The sequence below is a fragment of the Cebus imitator genome, unplaced genomic scaffold (assembly GCF_001604975.1).
Source record: "Cebus imitator isolate Cc_AM_T3 unplaced genomic scaffold, Cebus_imitator-1.0 Scaffold0, whole genome shotgun sequence".
Classification (NCBI taxonomy): domain Eukaryota; kingdom Metazoa; phylum Chordata; class Mammalia; order Primates; family Cebidae; genus Cebus; species Cebus imitator.
The window spans coordinates 5740374-5758186 of NW_016107315.1; the positions used below are offsets into that span (position 1 = coordinate 5740374).

Here is a 17813-nt window from a genome sequence, read left to right on the forward strand (position 1 = left end):
AAAAAAAAAAAAAAAAAAAAAGAAACCTAACCCATTGAGCAGTGGCAGGTTGGAGAGAAAAGAGAAAGCTTATGGAAGGTGAGAAGTGTGAGACTGAGAGTTGGGGTCTGGAAAGTCAGGGTGGAGTTGGATGGTGTGAACCTAAGAAAAGTCCTCTGTGGCAAAAAGTGTTGTTGTTGTTGTTGTTTTTGCTCCTGGAATTGTCTTAGAGGAGAGCTGAGAGTTTTCTGTCTTGGGTCACAAATGGCCTGTGTCCTTATGTCCTCACACAGAATTGAAACTCTTGCTTCTCTGGTGCTGAGCCAGCTCTTGGAGAGTCTGGGAAGTTGGTTTTGAGGCTGTTTTACAGAAATGATCCTGGATCTTAATCTTCCTGAATTCCCCTGAGTTCTACAACATTGCGGGGAATCTTTATGCATCTTTGTGGGGCTTTGTCAGCATGTGTACAACTCCAGTTTCAAAACTGTCTTTGCTATCAGAAACCTGGGCACCAGGATTCTCATTCAAGTCATAGCAGAGAGACCTGGGGAATGCAGGAGGTGGGTAGCAGGGAAGGGCCTGCTTTGTGAGGCATGGTGGTAGACACTGGAAGGCATGGTATCCTAGAGGCTCTTTCTCAAGAGTTCCATTGTCCAAGAGCACCCAGGGGAGACCATCCTCTTGCGATACGGACTGAAGTTTCGACCCAACAAGGTGGTGATCAGTTTAGATGATTTTAGTGGAGATGAGTCTGTTCAGAACTCTCCCCAGGCCTCTAAACTGACTTATGTCCAGCCTTTCTCAGCTGTGAGCTGACCTGTCTGGCCTCCCCCTCACAGATCTCCTGATGATGGGGCGCAGCCCTGGGTTTGCCATGCAGCACATCGTGGGTGTGCCCCACGTACTGGTTCGGAGGGGCCTCCTTGGAAGGGACCTCTTTATGACCAGGACTGTCTGCAGCCCAGGCCCCAGCCAGCCCAGAGAGAAAAGACCTGAGGAGGTGGCCCTTGGGCTGCATCACCGCCTTCCAGCACTGGGAAGAACCCTGGGGCACAGTATTCAGCAACGAGTGACCTCCACAGCCAAGACTTGGTGGGACAGATATGAAGAGTTTGTTGGACTCAATGAGGTTCGAGAGGCCCAGGGAAAGGTGACGGAGGTGAGGAAGGGAGCCGGGGTGGCTGGCTCTGCCCTTAGACTTGGGAAATGTGCCAAACCAGCCATATGGTGCTGGGTGCGACATCCAGACTTGTGTTTGGCCTCATTTCTCACGTGGAAACTTGGGCTTGATGCTTCACATGGGTGAAGGTCTCCACATAACTGTGCCACCTACTTTCCCTGAAAACAGTTACTGTGTACCAGTACGTCCCTGGCATTAACATCTGTTCTGTGAAGCCAGAAAATATTTCCTTTACGGACTGTTTGGGGGTTGATGGTGAGAGTTACCTGGGGCTTGCTGCGATACTGTTACCGTGTGTAATTACAACATCTATTGTGAAGGTGGAGGGCACTGGGAAATGTCACACTGCGATGTGGAAAGAGCTGCCTGTGGTTGTCAAGTCCTTCGTGGTGGCAGAAATGCATTCTGCCATCTTTGTTCCTACTCATTCTTAGGCATGGAGTAGTGTAGCGAGGTGGGAAGAACCTGGGGTTCTGCTGGGGCTTTGAAACAAACGATGCCGTCTCTTTCCTTGGAGATTGTGAGCTTGGCTGAGCTGGTGTTTCCAGGTCTATAAACTGGAGGCCACAGCAGTGCCTTTCATGGCACTGTTGTGAGGCATAAATTACGCAGCACACGGCAAACAGCCTACCAACACAGGTTCCTTACTGTGGTTTGTATCAGGCAAGAATAGACTAGGTTTGATTAACACAAATTGTTTGCATTGTTAGCTGTTTTCAGGTTTTTCAGGGCATGTTATTTCTGCTTGAATGGCTACATCTTGTGATTCTGATGGGCGTGGCCCAAGGCTGTACTTTGAGCACCACTGGGTGAGCCAGGATTAGTGTCTAAGGAATTCTGTTTCTCCCCTTTGCAGCTCACACCCCAGTGACCTCTTCTTAGCCACAGCCTCGCTGGGAATGCAGCTGAGCCTGTGTGGGTGTGGAGAGAAGGTGCAGATGGCCTCTGGTTTTCTCTCTGCAGGCAGAGAAAGTGTTCATGGTGGCTCGAGGGCTTGTCGGAGAGGCTCGGGAGGACTTGGAAGTTCAGCAGGCCAAGCTGAAGGAAGTGAGGGATCGCTTGGACCGTGTCTCCAGGGAGGACAGTCAGTACTTGGAACTGGCCACTCTCGAGCACAGGATGCTGCAGGTAGGCCCCTCAGGAGGCAGCCCTTTCGCACCTGGACAGTGACCCTTGCCTGGCAGATCATGGAGGTGCTGGGTGGCAACCCTGACTGGTCTGTGATCAGAGGCCTGGTACAGAGGTAAACCGAAGCTCCTATGGAGGGACAGGGCCCCAGGCTTCTAGAGCCTATCCATTTACTTCCTTCTGGAGTACTGGGGCCAACTGTTCAAGGCAGTGTAGCCTGGGACCCAGAATGCTGAGGAGGGAGAACTATGGAGGGGCTGGCCCAGGGAATGCTGGACACTTCCCTTTCTGTAGACATAAGTGCACCTCTGGTCAAACCCAGGACTGCTCAGGTGGGACGATCATGCAACTCACTTTGATCACTCCCAATTCTTCCGACCCAGCCAGGTTTGTGCTACCTTTATTCATTCAGCATTGGTCTATGAAACATGTACTCTGCCAGACACAAGGTAGTGAGCCATCTGCTGGTGGCTATAGCTGCGGGGCCACCTTGTGCCCATGTAACCCAATAACATGGCTTTGCTTCTGCAGGAGGAGAAGAGGCTTCGCACGGCTTATCTGCGTGCAGAAGACTCTGAGCGTGAGAAGTTCTGCCTCTTCTCTGCGGCTGTGCGGGAAAGTCATGACAAGGAGCGCACAAGGGCTGAGAGGACCAAGAACTGGTCCCTCATTGGCTCAGTCCTGGGGGCCCTGATTGGTGTGGCTGGCTCCACCTATGTGAACCGTGTCCGGCTACAGGAGCTGAAGGCCTTACTCTTGGAGGCACAGAAGGGGCCTGTGAGTCTTCAGGAGGCCATTCGAGAACAGGCATCTAGCTACTCGCTCCAGCAGAGGGACCTCCACAATCTCATGGTGGACTTGAGGGGCCTGGTACATGCTGCTGGGGCAGGGCAGGGCTCTGGGTTACAGGCAGGTACTCCCCCAACCAGAGACAGAGATGTAGATGTCCTTTCAGCTGCCTTGAAAGAGCAGCTCAGTCATTCCAGGCAGGTCCATTCATGTCTAGAAGGTTTACAAGAGCGGCTTGATGGCCTAGAAAAGACTTGTAGCCAAATGGCTGAGGTGGTTCAGCTTGTAAAGGCTGCAGCACACCCAGGCCTGGTGGAACCAGCAGACGGCGCTATGCCCAGCCCCCTGCTGGAGCAGGGGAGCATGATCTTGGCACTGTCGGACACGGAGCAGAGACTAGAAGCCCAAGTCAACAGGAACACCATCTACAGCACCCTGGTCACCTGTGTGACATTTGTGGCCACACTGCCTGTGCTCTACATGCTATTCAGGGCCAGCTAATCCCTGGCCCCTCCTTCAGAGGGTCTGAGGCAATAGCTGTGCATGTGGATTTAGTTAGAGAATAACAATGAAGCAAGCCTTTGGGGGGGTGCGCAACCTCAGCCTGAAGGAGCAGTATCTGTGTGGCTCACCAGTAGGCACGCTTTGCTTTGTAGGCAGGGTTCATTTACATTAATTATCAAAACTGTGCTAATGTCCGATTAAAATGTCCTGAGTTTTATTATTTAAAACAATCAGACTGAGTTTTTTTGTTTATTGAGAATCAAGATCCAAGACCTGAAGGTTGGGTCTGGAGTTGGAGTAGTTACCCCTTTAGTTTCTCTCTCATCTCCTCTTTGTCCTCTTTCCTGAACTGTTTTGGATGCACTCCTGAGACCTAGATTTTCATTTTGAATTTCCTGGCCTGCCCTCCACAACCTGACTGTCCTGTGTCAGATGGCCTGGGAGTTCCAGCAAGTGGAACCTAGCCCGCTGCTTACTCGTTGGTGACCATGGTTACTTCCCATCTCCTGGATCATTTTCTCTACCATGTGGGGCAGAACTTCCCGGTGTTAATACTGGAGGAGTGGTCAGAGGAGAGCAGGGAAGAGAGATTGGAGGAATGTTGATAAATGTTGCTGGGGACCTCAGTGTAGGGATTGGTAGCCAATCTGGATCCCTGGCACAGAGAGTGCTTTGGGCAGCACTGGTGTGTCACTAGGGCTGGGTGCACACCCACACACAGCCTGGGGTTAACTTCCACAGCCATGGGCAGAGCTCAGGCCACCAGTGGTGTGAATGGAGAGGCAGTGATAGGGAGGGGTCTCCCACAGGTGGGAGGTGCAGTGGGGCATGTGTATGACCTTTTCAGAGGGGAACCATGACACTTGATCTCCTGGACTAAATGGCCATGGGTGGCTTTTTTTGCCCTGGTAAACAGGAGCTTTGGGCTGGCTTTCAGTCCTGGTGTTGGAGTATTGTAGGTCTGACACATTGCAGATAACCCACTCCCCTTTGAAAGCTCAGGGGGCAGCTGTATGCAGGGGCTGCAGGTGGGGGCTTGTTCACTGGTGCCTGTGAAGAGCTAAGTGTCAGAACCTGTGGAGCCAGGAGTGTTTCCCTTAAGGCACATTTCCTTCTTGGAGTCCGGGCTCAGTCTTGGGCAGTGAGCATGGGCTAAATGCCCCCCATCCCAGTACTCAGCACTTGATCCCTCAATCACTCTATCCTTGGTGAGTAATGGCTCCCCAGAATGGCATGGGATGCAAAGACCCCTGCACTTAAAGTGTCCACGCTCCTCATAGGGCAGGAGGCCCCATGTCTGTGTACAGATGAAGGGGGCTGTGGGGTTTGGAAGTCCCAGTTCCCTCTGGGGTGAGGTAGGTCCTGAAGGGTGTGCACGTAGATGAATGGATTTGGGGAGGGAAGAATTCTGTGCATGTGGAGGGGGCTCCCACAAACTGCAGAGGCAGGAAAGCCAAAGTGGGTGAGGGACTGGGGCAGACTGTCCTGGCTGGGGTGGTGATGGGTGTGGGGGAGTTGCACAGAATGAGGTGGCGGGTCCGGGGTACAGGTGGGCAGTCTCTGAGGTCAGAGGCTAAGGATGAGGGATCCAGGGAGACATTGCTATGCTGGTGCAGACAAAGTGCTAAGCAGTGGTGGGAGGCAGTGATAGGGAGGGGTCTCCCACAGGTGGGAGGCGAAGTGGGGCATACGTATGACCTCTTTTCAGAGGGAAAGTGACCCTTGAACTCCTGGACTAAATGGCCGTGGGTGGCTTTGTTTGCCCTGGTAAACAGGAGCTTTGGTCTGGTATTCAGTCCTGGTGTTGGAGTACTGCAGGTCTGACACAAATTGCAGATAACCCACTCCCCTTTGAGAGCTTAAGGCAGCTGTATGCAGGAGCTGCAGGTGGGGACTGGACCAGCACCTGAACTCAAGTGCTGGAAGTGGGAGTGGAGGAAAAGGGGTGACCTGAGGGGTTGGGGAGGGAGAATTTGAAAGGCACAGAGCCTGGAAGATGAGTGACGGGAGGCCCTTGTTAGCAGGTGGGAGATGGGAAGAGGGTGTCTGTAGCTCTAGGGCAATAGCCAGTGTGGATGACCTGAACCTCAGTTTTCAGATGATGCCTGTGTGACAGTTTTGCCTCCCAGGATGCTGTGCCAATGGCCTTGAGCCAAAGTCCTCCAAAAGTCCTAATAGGATAGGCCAGGTTCTGGATCCTGAGTTAGCCGTAGGCATGCCAGGGTGTGAAGGGCCTTGCACAGGGGACAAATGGGCCCCAGGAGAGAACCCTTCTGCCAGCGTTTCCTTCTGCAGAAGGCCCAGATATTTGCCAGTGAGGGAGCCCAGACTTGCCCAACGCTTCCCAGCTTGGGGTGGGTCCAGGTCCGGGTCCAGGGAGGCTGAGAAGAAAGGAAAGAAGTGAGCCCTTGCTTGTGCGCCTCTGCAGCCCAGGTGCCCTGCCTGCACAGCCCCGCTAGAGGTGGTAACACCCCCATTTGCTGGTGAGCAAATAGGCTGGGGTGGGAGTTGGTGTCAGGTTACATGGCTTAGTTGATGGCGCAAGCCAGGTCCATAGCCCATGCTCTTCTCAAACAGCCAGAGGTGGGGGCCGGAAGGAGGGATTGGCTGCTGGGGAGTCTGGTGGGCAGGGCCAGGTGCGCAGGGAAGAAACAAGGCGCCTCGGAGTTCAGGCAAAGAAAGTTGACGGGTATGACCATCGGAGCCGGGGAAGGAAGGGAAAGGGAGCTCTGGGCGCAGGCAGCACGGGCCGGGCAGGTGAGGGACGCGGGTGCGACCCGGCTCTGGCTGGGCGGGAAGAGGCCGGGGCGCTGTTCCACCAGCACTTGCGGGTGCGGAGCGCGATCCCCCGCCTCGGCCCCTCGCGACCGGGAAAGCTCCCAGTTTCAGCTCCAACGCGGCAGGCAGGTGAGGCCGGCGGGGCGGGGCGGCCCTGGCTCCAGGGGTTCCCTCCTCACCCCCCAGGCGACCCGCGTTGCCATGGCGACAGCCGGGGTGCCGTCTGCCCCCCGCCCTGCCCCGTGCGGGAGGGGTCGAGTCCCCCGCCCTGGCCGACGCGGAGCCCGCGGGGCTGGAATGCGGGGTCCCGGGCGGCTCGGGGCCGCGCGCCCGGCTCTCGCGGCTGCTTCCGGCCTGGCCCGGGCGGCGGGCGGGGGGAGGGTGGCCCGGCAGGCGAGGGGGAAGGAGCGGAGCCGGGCCCGGCCGACGCGGCTTTGTCTCCTTTGTTCCCGGAGGTGGCAGCGCGGCGCGGGAGGGGCGGGCAGCGGGCGCAGTTTTCCGCCCCTCGGTCTCCGGGTAACAGCTGCGGCTTCGCCAGACCCGGGGGGAAGCCGCCGCGCGCAGAGCCTGACCCGGAGCGGCCGGCGCCCGCCTCGGCGCGCACATCCCGCGGGGCCCGGCCGGGTGGTGAGTGCGGGACTCGGGGCCGGGGCGGCGAGGACCCGGGCTCCCGAGGTGGAAAGGATCGGAGCCTCGATGCAGCTGGGCAGGGGCGGCCCGGGCGAGTGGTGGGCGGTTTCGGTCCTGAAAGTTGGGACCACACTCTCCGCGCGAAGGGAAACTCTGGCGGCTTCGCCTGGAACGCGATTGGGAGACTGAGGAGGTGGAGCTGCTCCTCCGCGCCCCCTCCTCGCCGCCGCCGCCGGGGACCGGGCGGCCCCTTCCCCGCCCTCTCAGGGCCACAGATGGGGTCCTCGCCTCGGGGTCCGGGGCCTGGGGAGGGTCGAGGACGAGCCGAGTGGGGAAGTCGGGGCTTCCCCTCAGTAGCAACAGCCCTTCCTGGCTGCTCCCGGTGGGACTGACAAAGGCAGACCTCGAGCCTCGCGGCCCCTAGAGGGGGTCCCTCCTCTCCACGCACACACACACATTCAATGGGTGATCCATGAGCGCCTTGGGTCATCGCAGGTGCCTGGTAAATGGTGGATCTCCCCACCCCTCCTCAACACACAGAAAACAGGGCGGGCAGCGGACACCACTGCACTGTCAATGAGTAACTCACCTCTGTGGTGCACCCTGGGAGCTGAGCAGGAGGGCTGAGCAGGAGGGCTGAGCAGGAGGGCTGAGCAGGAGGGCGAAACGGGAAGGCTGGTTTCCCACTGACTGGCAGGCAGAGCAAATGTGGGCTGTCCTACGGTCCCTGTGCAGGTGCAGAATGGCGGAGTTTGTGAGCCCCTTTTGTTGGCGAGGACAGCTCCACGGGGATCCGGGAGGTGCCTGCTCTGCAGACAGAAGTTGGGCAGTCTTGGGCCCGCTCAAAAGTCCCAAGGGTGGGCCCGCAGGGTGGGCCCGGAAGAGACTCCAGGCAGGCCTGGGCACAGGCAGAGTGAGACTTTGGCCGTGAGCCTGAGCAGGGCCTCAGATGTTGGGAGTGGGCAGTAGATCCAGGCTGTGTAAGTTGGGTATGTGAGGTCTGGTTCTAGATCAGCCTTTTCAGTCTGTCCTGGACTGGTCATTAATAAAAATGGAGCCAACGTCTTAACTTTGAGAGATCAAGTGGCTTAGAGGGGGTGTGGGGCCCCTATCTCCCCTACTTGTTGGGTTTCCTTGGCTGTGAAATTGGGGTTTGTTTGCCAGGCAGGGAGCATCTGCTCTGTGCTGTCTCTGCAAGTTGCTGGGGCCTCCACATCAGAGCCATACTCCCTTCCTTCAAGGAGCTTCAAGTCCAGAGTAGGAGGGTGGAACAGGGAGAAAAGTGACTCTGGTTGGCGTCACTAATGCCAGGCACACACTGCATCAGGTTTATGGTCAGAGCAATCTTGCCTCCCATTGTACAACTAGGAAATCTGAGGCTCGGAGAGCCTGAGGCAGAGCGGCCGTGTCTGTCCGTGCTGGGTAGGTGTGTCCATTCTGTCCACCACATGCAGTGCCTCTTCAGGAGCCTGGGAGGACAGGGGAGGCTCCCCAGCGAGATGATGTTTGGCATAGGAGTTAATGGGACAGAGAGGGAGTGGGCATTCCAGACAGCGCAAGAGCCTGTGCGGACACTGGAGGAGCGGAAGCAGCCTACGGTTCAGTTCAGGCCGGCAGGAACGAAGGGCATGTGTGGGGGAGCACTGGCATGGATCGGGTGGGAGAGGTGTGGACTAGAGGGGTGGGCCTTTATCCCTCCTGCTCTGGGGTGCCCCAGAGGCTCTTGGGGGAGGGGTGTACTCCAATTCTGCTCAAGGAAAGTCCTGAGAGGTTGAGAGTTGGGGGAGGCTAGATTGGAGGAGCTGGGAGCTGCTCAGTGGCCTGTGGCAGAGATTAAGTGAAATCCTTGTGCCTGAAATGGAGGAGAAAAAGTCACTGCTCTTCTTTCTCTCCTCCTTCTGCCACCCGTGGTATGTGGGGAGGAGCAAGTGGTGCTAGGTCCTGTTTCACAGGGGAACCGTGATTGTAGAAGCCTGACCGCTCTCCCTGGAGTGGGTCAGCGGCTGACCTCCCATGTGGCCTGGCCAGGAGCTGTTCTGATCCCGCCGTTTCTTCCTGTTGTCTCCTCATCCAGTGTTTTATTATTATTTTTATTTTTCATCTCCCAAGGCTCTGTCATCCATCGATTCAGTTTTGATTTCACATTTGGGGAGTGGTTTTGTTGCTGCCCCTGGAGGGCTGGAGAACTTTGGCACGCAGTAGGCTCTGAGCAAATATTTGTAAGCAAGTAGGAGTGAATATTGGTCTAACTATAGGACCCTGTGCCCAAGGCCCATCCCTGGCATGTGGTGGCAGGAGAATTGAACAGTAGTCCAGTGCAAGAGGTGGCCTCTGCCCATCCTCAGGTGAACTCTGTCTTCCCAGGGGAAGACACTTTCTTTCCTCATCCCTTGGAAACTAGGTAGGGGGCTCCTGGGCAGCCTGGTCTTGCCACGGTCCTGGGATTCTGGCCGGGTTCGAGACTTTCCCTGCTGCCCCCTTCCTCCCGCCCCCTTGGGTGGCAAACAGAGGCAGCCTTGTTCCTCCTCCCATAGAGCTGCCCTGTTTTCTGCACACTAAAAATGGAAACCCCCAAGCTATTTTGGGAGCAGTGCCCAGCCAGGCTGTGACCATGGCCCCCCTGCTCCCACCGGGCTATGGCCACAGTGTCCCAGCTTCCACCAGGCTGCTGGACCCTCCCTGAGCCTTGTGGCCAGCCCTCTTCACTCCGGGGCAGCCTCAGGAGTACCCTGCTCTGGCCTCTGCTGGGATGAGCTGACTGGGAGAAGCAAACGCTTAGGATGTTTTGCACAGACAGCTTGGCAGCTGGGTGATGGGAGGGGCTGGGCAACGTGGCCTGGGCACAGGCAAGTAGGGGAAGTGTCTCCCAGTCTGAGATGCATTGTCTGTCCCCGCACTGCACCAACCTTGGTGCTCCTGGCTGGGGACCACTGGAGAAGGTGGTGTTGCCATAGTTTCTTGGTTCAGGGACTCAGGAGCCTCAGCTGGGGCCCAAGAAGGGGTCTGTGTGGAGAACAGGCACTCCATCCTGGGGATGGGCCTGGGAACAGCCAGGTATGGCGCCTTCCTCCAGGACACACCCCACTTACCTCACATCTTGGGCCCTGGCACCGTTCTGAACTGCAGGAGAGGAAATGGCAAGAGATGGCCTGGCTTCTACAGCTCTCTAGTACGTAGGGCTGGAACTAAGTACTCTCCAACGAGAGGAATGCATGTGTAGGTCTAAATGTGAGTGGTTGTGCGAATGTCTCTGGTGGGTGAGTGTGACATGTCTGTGTGGAGTTTGTGTGCGTGCAGTGTGTGTGTTTCTGTGTGGGGGGTTGTCTCTATATGGACATGTCTTCATGCGGTGTCTGAACATGGGTGGCTGTGTCTGTGTGTGTCACTGTGCTGTGTGTATAGATGGCATCTGCACCTGTGTGTGTGTGTGTGTGTGTGTGTGTGCGTGCGCGCGTGTATGCATGCAGGGTGGGTGGTGTATATGCATCTTGCAGTTCAAGTGCCTGTCTGCCAAAGTGCTGGTGGCCATTTGGGCTGGGACAGCCCCTGGCAGTGTAGAGGGTGTGTGCCTGGGTGCCTTGACGGGATGGTTTGAGCAGAGAGAGGGACCTCACAGGGAGAGGGCCATGCTGGGGGCCTGACTGGGCCCTGCCAGCCATGGGGCTCCTTCCTAGCTGACCTTTCCCAGGCCCCTCGGGTGCCTGGCTCTGCTGCCCTCCCCCTCCTCGTGTGGGCTCTGAGGAGGCGTCCTCTGTGGAATGTGTTTGGTGGCTGGGGGCCAGGCTGGGCCCAGCTCCACTGGCAGGCTGGGCAGTGGGGAGGGGGTGCTTCTGTGCTGCCTCCCTGGTGGGGAGCCCAGGACTCCCACATGCCTGCAGCCCAGGCCCTGGCTTTACACTCTGCTTTCCCCCCTGCTAGGTGACTCCCACACGGGTCATGCGGTTGTCTCCTGATCCGGCCAGCCCTGCCAGGTGAGCCGACCTTACACTGAGATATCTAGGAACAGAATGACTCCTACCTATTCTGAGGGCTCTGGGAGGTGGGGTGCAGCCCTTCAGGCCCCACATCTGCCAGCTGGAGCCTCTCCCTACTGCCGCTGTCTCTCAGGCCTGTTGGTTTCTGTGGTTATTACCCTTTTGGATTCCTGGCCTGAAAGGCCCTGCACCCAACTCTTGCCTTCCTCTAACATTCTGCTGGCTCAGGAGACATCCCCCTCCTTCCTCCTTCTGCTCGGGAAACCATCATCCATGTAGAGCTTCTCCTTTCTTGGGGTCTGGGCCCCTCCTTCTCATTACCTTCTCTCCTGCCCCATCCAGACCCTGCTTCCTGGGCATGGCCCCTGTAGCCCCTCACCCTCTGATGTGGGGGAATGGTGAGTGGGGTGCAAGTCTCTGGAGAGAGTAGCACTTGGGGAGAATGAGCAATGTTGTCTAGGGAGAGTGTCTCCTATTTCTTACCTTGTTCTTGTGTGTGGTCCTGGGGTCATCCTGGACATAGTGCCCGTCTAAGAAACCTGGTCCTCCTCTGCTCGCTGTCTAGGTTAGGAGGGGCATCATGGTAATGCCACAGTCCTAGCCCTTACCAGTGGCCCCACGGTGCTCTGGTGGTCATGTGAGCCCCACTCTCTCAACCTCTTTCCTTGCCAGGTGACCATGCCTGCCCTGGGCCCAGCTCTCCTCCAGGTGCTCTGGGCCGGGTGGGTCGTCACCCTCCAGCCTCATCCACCAGCTGCTTTCACTCCCAATGGCACGTATCTGCAGCACCTGGCAAGGGACCCCACCTCAGGCACCCTCTACCTGGGGGCCACCAACTTCCTGTTCCAGCTGAGCCCTGGGCTGCAGCTGGAGGCTACAGTGTCCACTGGTCCTGTGCTAGACAGCAGGGACTGCCTGCCACCTGTGATGCCTGATGAGTGCCCCCAGGCCCAGGCTACTAACAACCCGAACCAGCTGCTCCTGGTGAGCCCAGGGGCCCTGGTGGTGTGTGGGAGTGTACACCAGGGAGTCTGTGAGCAGCGGCGCTTGGGGCAGCTCGAGCAGCTGCTGCTGCGGCCAGAGCGGCCTGGGGACACCCAGTATGTGGCTGCCAATGACCCTGCGGTCAGCACAGTGGGGCTGGTAGCCCAGGGCTTGACGGGGGAACCCCTTCTGTTTGTGGGGCGAGGATATACCAGCAGGGGTGTGGGGGGTGGCATTCCACCCATCACAACCCGGGCCCTGTCGCCACTGGACCCCCAAGCCGCCTTCTCCTACGAGGAGACAGCCAAGCTGGCAGTGGGCCGCCTCTCTGAGTACAGCCACCACTTCGTGAGTGCCTTTGCGCGTGGGGCCAGCGCCTACTTCCTGTTCCTGAGGCGGGACCTGCAGGCTCAGTCTAGAGCCTTTCGTGCCTATGTATCTCGAGTGTGCCTCCGGGACCAGCACTACTACTCCTATGTGGAGTTGCCTCTGGCCTGCCAGGGTGGCCGCTATGGGCTGATCCAGGCTGCAGCTGTGGCCACGTCCAAGGAGGTGGCGCATGGGGAGGTGCTCTTTGCAGCCTTCTCCTCAGCTGCACCTCCCACCGTGGGCCGGCCCCCATCGGTGGCTGCTGGGGCATCTGGAGCCTCTGCCCTCTGTGCCTTCCCCCTGGATGAGGTGGACCGGCTTGCTAATCGCACACGAGATGCCTGCTATACCCGGGAGGGCCGTGCTGAGAATGAGACCGAGGTGGCTTACATCGAGTATGATGTCAATTCTGACTGTGCACAGCTGCCAGTGGTGAGTTCCAGCACTGCCTCACCTTTCCCCCTCTCTGAGGCCGCTGGCCAAGCATTTGCAGCCAACGAGCTGCCCAGAGAGTCTGAGGGCAGCTGGTGGTAGCAGGAGGATGATCAGGTCAGCAGATGTTAAGTGCTTCCTGTGTTGCCTGGGCAGTGGAAGGTACCTTACCACAAGCCTGGCCTGCGGGTGGCAGAGAGCAGTGCCCAGATGGGCTTGGACCAGGATGCTGGAGGAGTGGTACTTGTGTCAGTGGACTGAGAGAGTGTTTGGGGTTCTTGGGTAGGGGCAGGGACCTAGAATGGTGGAATGAGACCTTTGGTTCTTGAGCGGGAGAGGGAGGTGAGGTTGGGATTGATGAGCTGTAGCCTCAGGATGGATAAAAAGGGAAGAAGCTGCATGCAGGGGGCTGAGTCAGTGAGAGGCAGGAGAGGGCCCAGGTGAATGGGCTTGGAGCTGGAAAGCAGGCTGTCAGAGGCTTTGGAGAAGTGGTCCAGTAGCAGGCTGACCACATAAACTGGTGGCAGTGCTCCCAGGCCAGGGATGGGAGAAGGTGGGGCCACAGGCAATGGTGGGGATCAAAAGAGGGGAAGGAGCCACTGCAAAGTGTCTAAGGACTGGAGCAGTGCTGGAGATCAGTCCACTGTGATAGGACTAAGTATGTCCCTGGGGGGATGTTGTCCATGGAAGGGTTGTCAGGGAGGGCCCAGAGAGACTGGGGGCAGGGATGAGGTTGTCCCAGGAGGGCCAGCAGAAAAGACACAGTTGTTTAGGGAGAGCTACCAGAGTGGCTAGGGGAGGGAATGAGGTTGTCTAGGGAGGATGGGGCCAAGGAGGTTATCCAGGGAGGGCCTTCCTGATGCTTCTTGTTGCCTATAGGATACCCTGGATGCTTATCCCTGTGGCTCAGACCACACACCCAGCCCCATGGCCAGCCGGGTCCCACTGGAAGCTACACCAATTCTGGAGTGGCCAGGGATTCAGCTAACAGCTGTGGCAGTCACCATGGAAGATGGACACAACATCGCCTTCCTGGGTGATAGTCAGGGGCAGCTGCACAGGGTGAGCCCACAGGAAGTACTAGCCCCTGCCCTAGAGTCTGGAGGGAACAGGTTGCTAGGGACCCAGCCCGGTTTAAGCTATCCCTGGGCCAGGAGAGATGACCCAAGCTCCTCTTCCCAGGGCTGGGTGGTGTCTCCCTGTGACTTTCCTCCATCCTGCCCAGGAGGAAATTCTATCTGTAAATTACTTTGACTGGGTGGAGGAGGGGAGGGCTTTGGGCCTCTGGCCATGGACTTGGGTCCCAGACCCTGTGGTCTCTGATCCCAGGTCTACTTGGGCCCAGGGAGCGATGGCCACCCATACTCCACACAGAGCATCCAGCAAGGGTCTGCCGTGAGCAGAGACCTCACCTTTGATGGGACCTTTGAGCACCTCTATGTCATGACCCAGAGCACAGTGAGTGCCAGGCACAATCCAAGGCATAGCTGCTGGGCGGGGCCTCTGGGTGGGGCCATGGATCCACTTGTGGGTGAGCCACTGGTGTTTGGATTGCTGGCTTCAGATCCTCTTTGTTGACACAGCTTCTGAGGGTTCCTGTGGCCTCCTGTGCTCAGCGCCTGGACTGTGCGTCTTGCCTTGCCCACAGGGACCCATACTGTGGGTGGTGCGTACTCCTTGGCAGGTCAGTGTTCCACCGACTCCTGACCCCATCCCAGCCCCAGCCTCAAGCCCACAGTGCTCCCACATAATTGTCCTGTCCAGAATTCCTGACCCTTGGCCCTTGACTCTCAACCCCTGATCCCCAGACACCCTGATTTCCTACACCCATCCTCTGCACTAGGCATTAGTGCCCTGCCAGGGCAGACACAGGAGCCTGTATCATGCCCACTCTAGGGTCCTGCCCAGGTCTTTCAGATTGTAGGAGTTCCTACCCTCTGAACTCCCAGTGGCCTGTGAGGGTCACAGATAGACACTGGTCATTCTCGCTCAGGTGCAGTCGCCGTTCTGAGTGCTCGAGGGGCCAGGGCCCAGAGCAGTGGCTGTGGAGCTTCCAGCCTGAGCTGGGCTGCCTGCGAGTGGCAGCCATGAGTCCTGCCAACATCAGCCGAGAGGAGAGGAGGGAGGTGAATGATCAGATAGGCAGGGCCCTGGTGGGGAGGGCTCTGGGCATTAAGGTCTGGATAGAGATCTTGGATTCTGGTGTCAGACACGCCGGATACCACATGGCCTCACACAAGTTACTTCTTTTAGGAGCTCAGTTTCCCTGTCTGTTTCTAACTCAGGCCAGAGGGTGTGTGGGGAGGCCTGAGGGCTGTTGACTGCTGGTGCCTGCCCACATTGGGTGCCCCATAAATGTGAGCCCTGGTCTGCTCTCCACTAGCCCCAACAGTGTGTCCCTGGCTCTCTTGGCAGGTTTTCCTATCAGTGCCAGACTTGCCACCCCTGTGGCCAGGGGAGTCGTATTCCTGCCACTTTGGGGAACATCAGAGTCCTGCCCTGCTGACTGGTTCTGGTGTGATGTGCCCCTCCCCAGACCCTAGCGAGGCCCCAGTGCTGCCAAGAGGAGCCGGTGGGTGAGAGAATGGGCCAGCCCCTGCTCCAGGGGATTCGGTGGGGTTAAGGTGTGAATCCAGGCAAAGAGCCATGAGTGGATGCCTTTCTCTGAGTCCTCCCACTCCCCAACCACCTGAAGCCTCCATTCTGCGCCCTTGGACTGTGTTCCCTCACCCCTGGTTCTCTTCCCCATCCGGGAGCTCAGGATGTCGGCTCTGGGTCTGAGCGTACCTCTTAGCTGCTCAGCCCTGGTCCTCTCTCCCCCCTCTGCAGACCATGTCTCCGTGAGCGTGGAGCTTAGGTTTGGCACCGTTGTGATCGCCAAAACTTCCCTCTCCTTCTATGACTGTATGGCGGTCACTGAGCTCCATCCGTCTGCGCAGTGAGTTCCTCGCCCTGTCCCCAGGCCTGGGCTGCCCCATGGCGACCCCTGCCCCATGGCTGTGCTCTGTGCAGGTGCCAGGCCTGTGTGAGCAGCCGCTGGGGGTGTAACTGGTGCATTTGGCAGCACCTGTGCACACACAAGGCCTTGTGTGACTCCGGGCCCATGGTGGCAAGCCGTCAGGTGAGTGTGACTCTGGGCTGGGCCATACGGGGGTTGGGCGGTCCCAGTGTGAGAGTTTTTCTCATGGCTCGGGGCCTGTCTGCCTGTGTGAGGCTCTGTCCTGAGCACTGGGGTCGCTGTGTGTGATGGACTCCCTGGAGAACAGCCGCTGATACATCCCGCCTGTTTTGGGAAAGGGCGTGTGTGGCTGAGAGGCAGGGGAGATCTGGCCTTCATGCCCACCTCGGCACAGACACCCCTGGAGCCTTTTTCCGCAGTGTTCTCCTGTGGAGAATTAATGGGCTGTTTTTATTTTTCTTTTCCTTGGTCTCCTTTCCTCTTAACATACCCTGTGCCTGCCTGCCTTCCTGCCTGCCTCCTGTCCCGCGCCTGCCTGCTGAGTGGCCCTTCCTGTCTTCCTCTGCCTCCCCCTTCAGAGCCCGTTTGTCTCCCCAGCCCCTCGTGCAAGAGACGGACCCAGCCCCTTCCCACCCACAGCCTCTAAAGCCCTGGTCACCCCTGCTCCTGACCCCCTTCCTGTGGAGCCTGGGGCTCCCTCCACTGCCACAGCTTCGGACATCTCACCTGGGCCCAGTCCTTCCGTGCTCAGCCCCTGGGGCCCGTGGACAGATCCCGGCCCCATACCTTCCCCCACCTCCACAGAGTCACCTCTCCATGAGGAACCCTCCCCTCCCAGCCCCTCAAATGGGCCTGGAACCACTCTCCCTGCCCCCACTGACTTCAGACCCACGGACATACCTGAGGACCTCTCGGCCTCCCCGCTGTCACCCTCAGAGGCAGCAGCAGTGCCCCCTGCAGACCCTGGCCCCAAGGCCCTTCCTCCCACAGTGCCCCTGGACCCGCCCCCTGTCACTGTTCCTGCCACCACTTTCCCAGGGGCCATGGGCTCCATGAAGCCTGCCCTGGACTGGCTCACGAGAGAAGGCGGCGAGCTGCCCGAGGCGGACGAGTGGACGGGGGGTGACACACCCGCCTTCTCCACTTCCACCCTCCTCTCAGGTGATGGAGACTCAGCAGAGCTTGAGGGCCCTCCCGCCCCCCTCATCCTCCCGTCCAGCCTCGACTACCAGTATGACACCCCCGGGCTCTGGGAGCTGGTGAGGCCCAGCCCAGGAAGGAGGCCTCAGGGGTGGGGATGTGGGGAAGATGCCAGCCCTAGCTTGTCTGGTGATTCTGCACTGGGAGGGAGTGAGGGGCAGGGTGGGGTCTGCAGCCCCACACCAGCCTTGCCCCTGGAACCCAGTAAGGCAGAGGGCTGAGCTGGGCAGGGTGGGCTCCATAGACTGCCTTGCCCTTGGTGCCTGCAGGAAGGGGTGACCTCGGGGGCAAGCTCCTGCCCCTGTGTGGAGAGCATTCAGGGCTCCACTTTGATGCCGGTCCATGTGGAGCGGGAAATCCGGCTGCTAGGCAGGAACCTGCACCATTTTCAGGTCAGTGTGTCCTACCTGCCACTGTTCTTGCAGCCTCCTTGGCTGTTGACAAACTCTGTACAAGCCCTGGGGAGTAGGAAGAGGGCAGAGTCCCAGGGCCCAACCCCACCCAGAGGCTGTGCTGGGGGATCTGTTGGGGGAGCTGCAGGACTCCCTGGGCCCAGCCCCTGAAGCTGCCCAACAGCTGTGTTCTCTGCCCTCAGGATGGCTCAGGAGACAATGAGTGTGTGATGGAGCTGGAGGGCCTCGAGGTGGTGGTTGAGGCCCGGGTCGAGTGTGAGCCGCCTCCAGATACCCAGTGCCATGTCACCTGCCAGCAGCACCAGGTGCAGACCACGAGCGCCTGGGTGGGCGTGGGTGCACTGCACTGGCCACAGCCTGGCTGCCAACCATAGCTGGCTGCACCACATTTTCCAGGCCCACGCTCTGACCCTGTGGCCCTGAGGGTCTCCGAACCCATTTCTGACTTCTGACCATATGCATCAGCTGGGAGTCCTTGCATCCCAGCTGTGATC

The 17813-nt window shown here is 58.5% G+C and overlaps 2 protein-coding genes across 18 annotated transcripts in view; both read left to right on the forward strand.

The window, feature by feature from the left end:
* The window catches only part of CCDC51 (coiled-coil domain containing 51), a 14834-nt gene extending 11024 nt beyond the window's left edge, over positions 1–3810 (forward strand). For 4 of the 13 annotated variants that reach the window (XM_017514021.2, XM_017513959.2, XM_037727731.1 and 1 more), the window contains 3 exons: positions 940–1138; positions 2123–2287; positions 2819–3810. In XM_017514021.2, coding sequence (XP_017369510.1) covers positions 940–1138; positions 2123–2287; positions 2819–3577 — 1123 coding nt within the window. In that variant the 3' untranslated portion in view covers positions 3578–3810. Of the gene's footprint in view, positions 1–818; positions 1139–2122; positions 2288–2818 lie in introns of all 13 variants that reach the window. The other 9 variants (XM_017513815.2, XM_017514157.2, XM_017514084.2 and 6 more) reach the window with 3 other exon arrangements.
* Positions 3811–6167: 2357 nt separating this feature from the next.
* PLXNB1 (plexin B1) overlaps positions 6168–17813 on the forward strand; it is a 28263-nt gene continuing 16617 nt past the window's right edge. Inside the window, exons 1-13 of one of the 5 annotated variants that reach the window (XM_017513279.2) lie at positions 6168–6252; positions 10907–10959; positions 11635–12747; positions 13627–13809; positions 14077–14205; positions 14331–14431; positions 14741–14873; positions 15163–15319; positions 15577–15685; positions 15760–15868; positions 16285–16965; positions 17176–17298; positions 17502–17624. In XM_017513279.2, the coding sequence (XP_017368768.1) occupies positions 11641–12747; positions 13627–13809; positions 14077–14205; positions 14331–14431; positions 14741–14873; positions 15163–15319; positions 15577–15685; positions 15760–15868; positions 16285–16965; positions 17176–17298; positions 17502–17624 (2955 nt within the window). In that variant the 5' untranslated portion in view covers positions 6168–6252; positions 10907–10959; positions 11635–11640. Of the gene's footprint in view, positions 6253–6774; positions 6986–7699; positions 7724–10906; positions 10960–11634; positions 12748–13626; positions 13810–14076; positions 14206–14330; positions 14432–14740; positions 14874–15162; positions 15320–15576; positions 15686–15759; positions 15869–16284; positions 16966–17175; positions 17299–17501; positions 17625–17813 lie in introns of those variants that run through there. The other 4 variants (XM_017513515.2, XM_017513455.2, XM_017513212.2 and 1 more) reach the window with 4 other exon arrangements.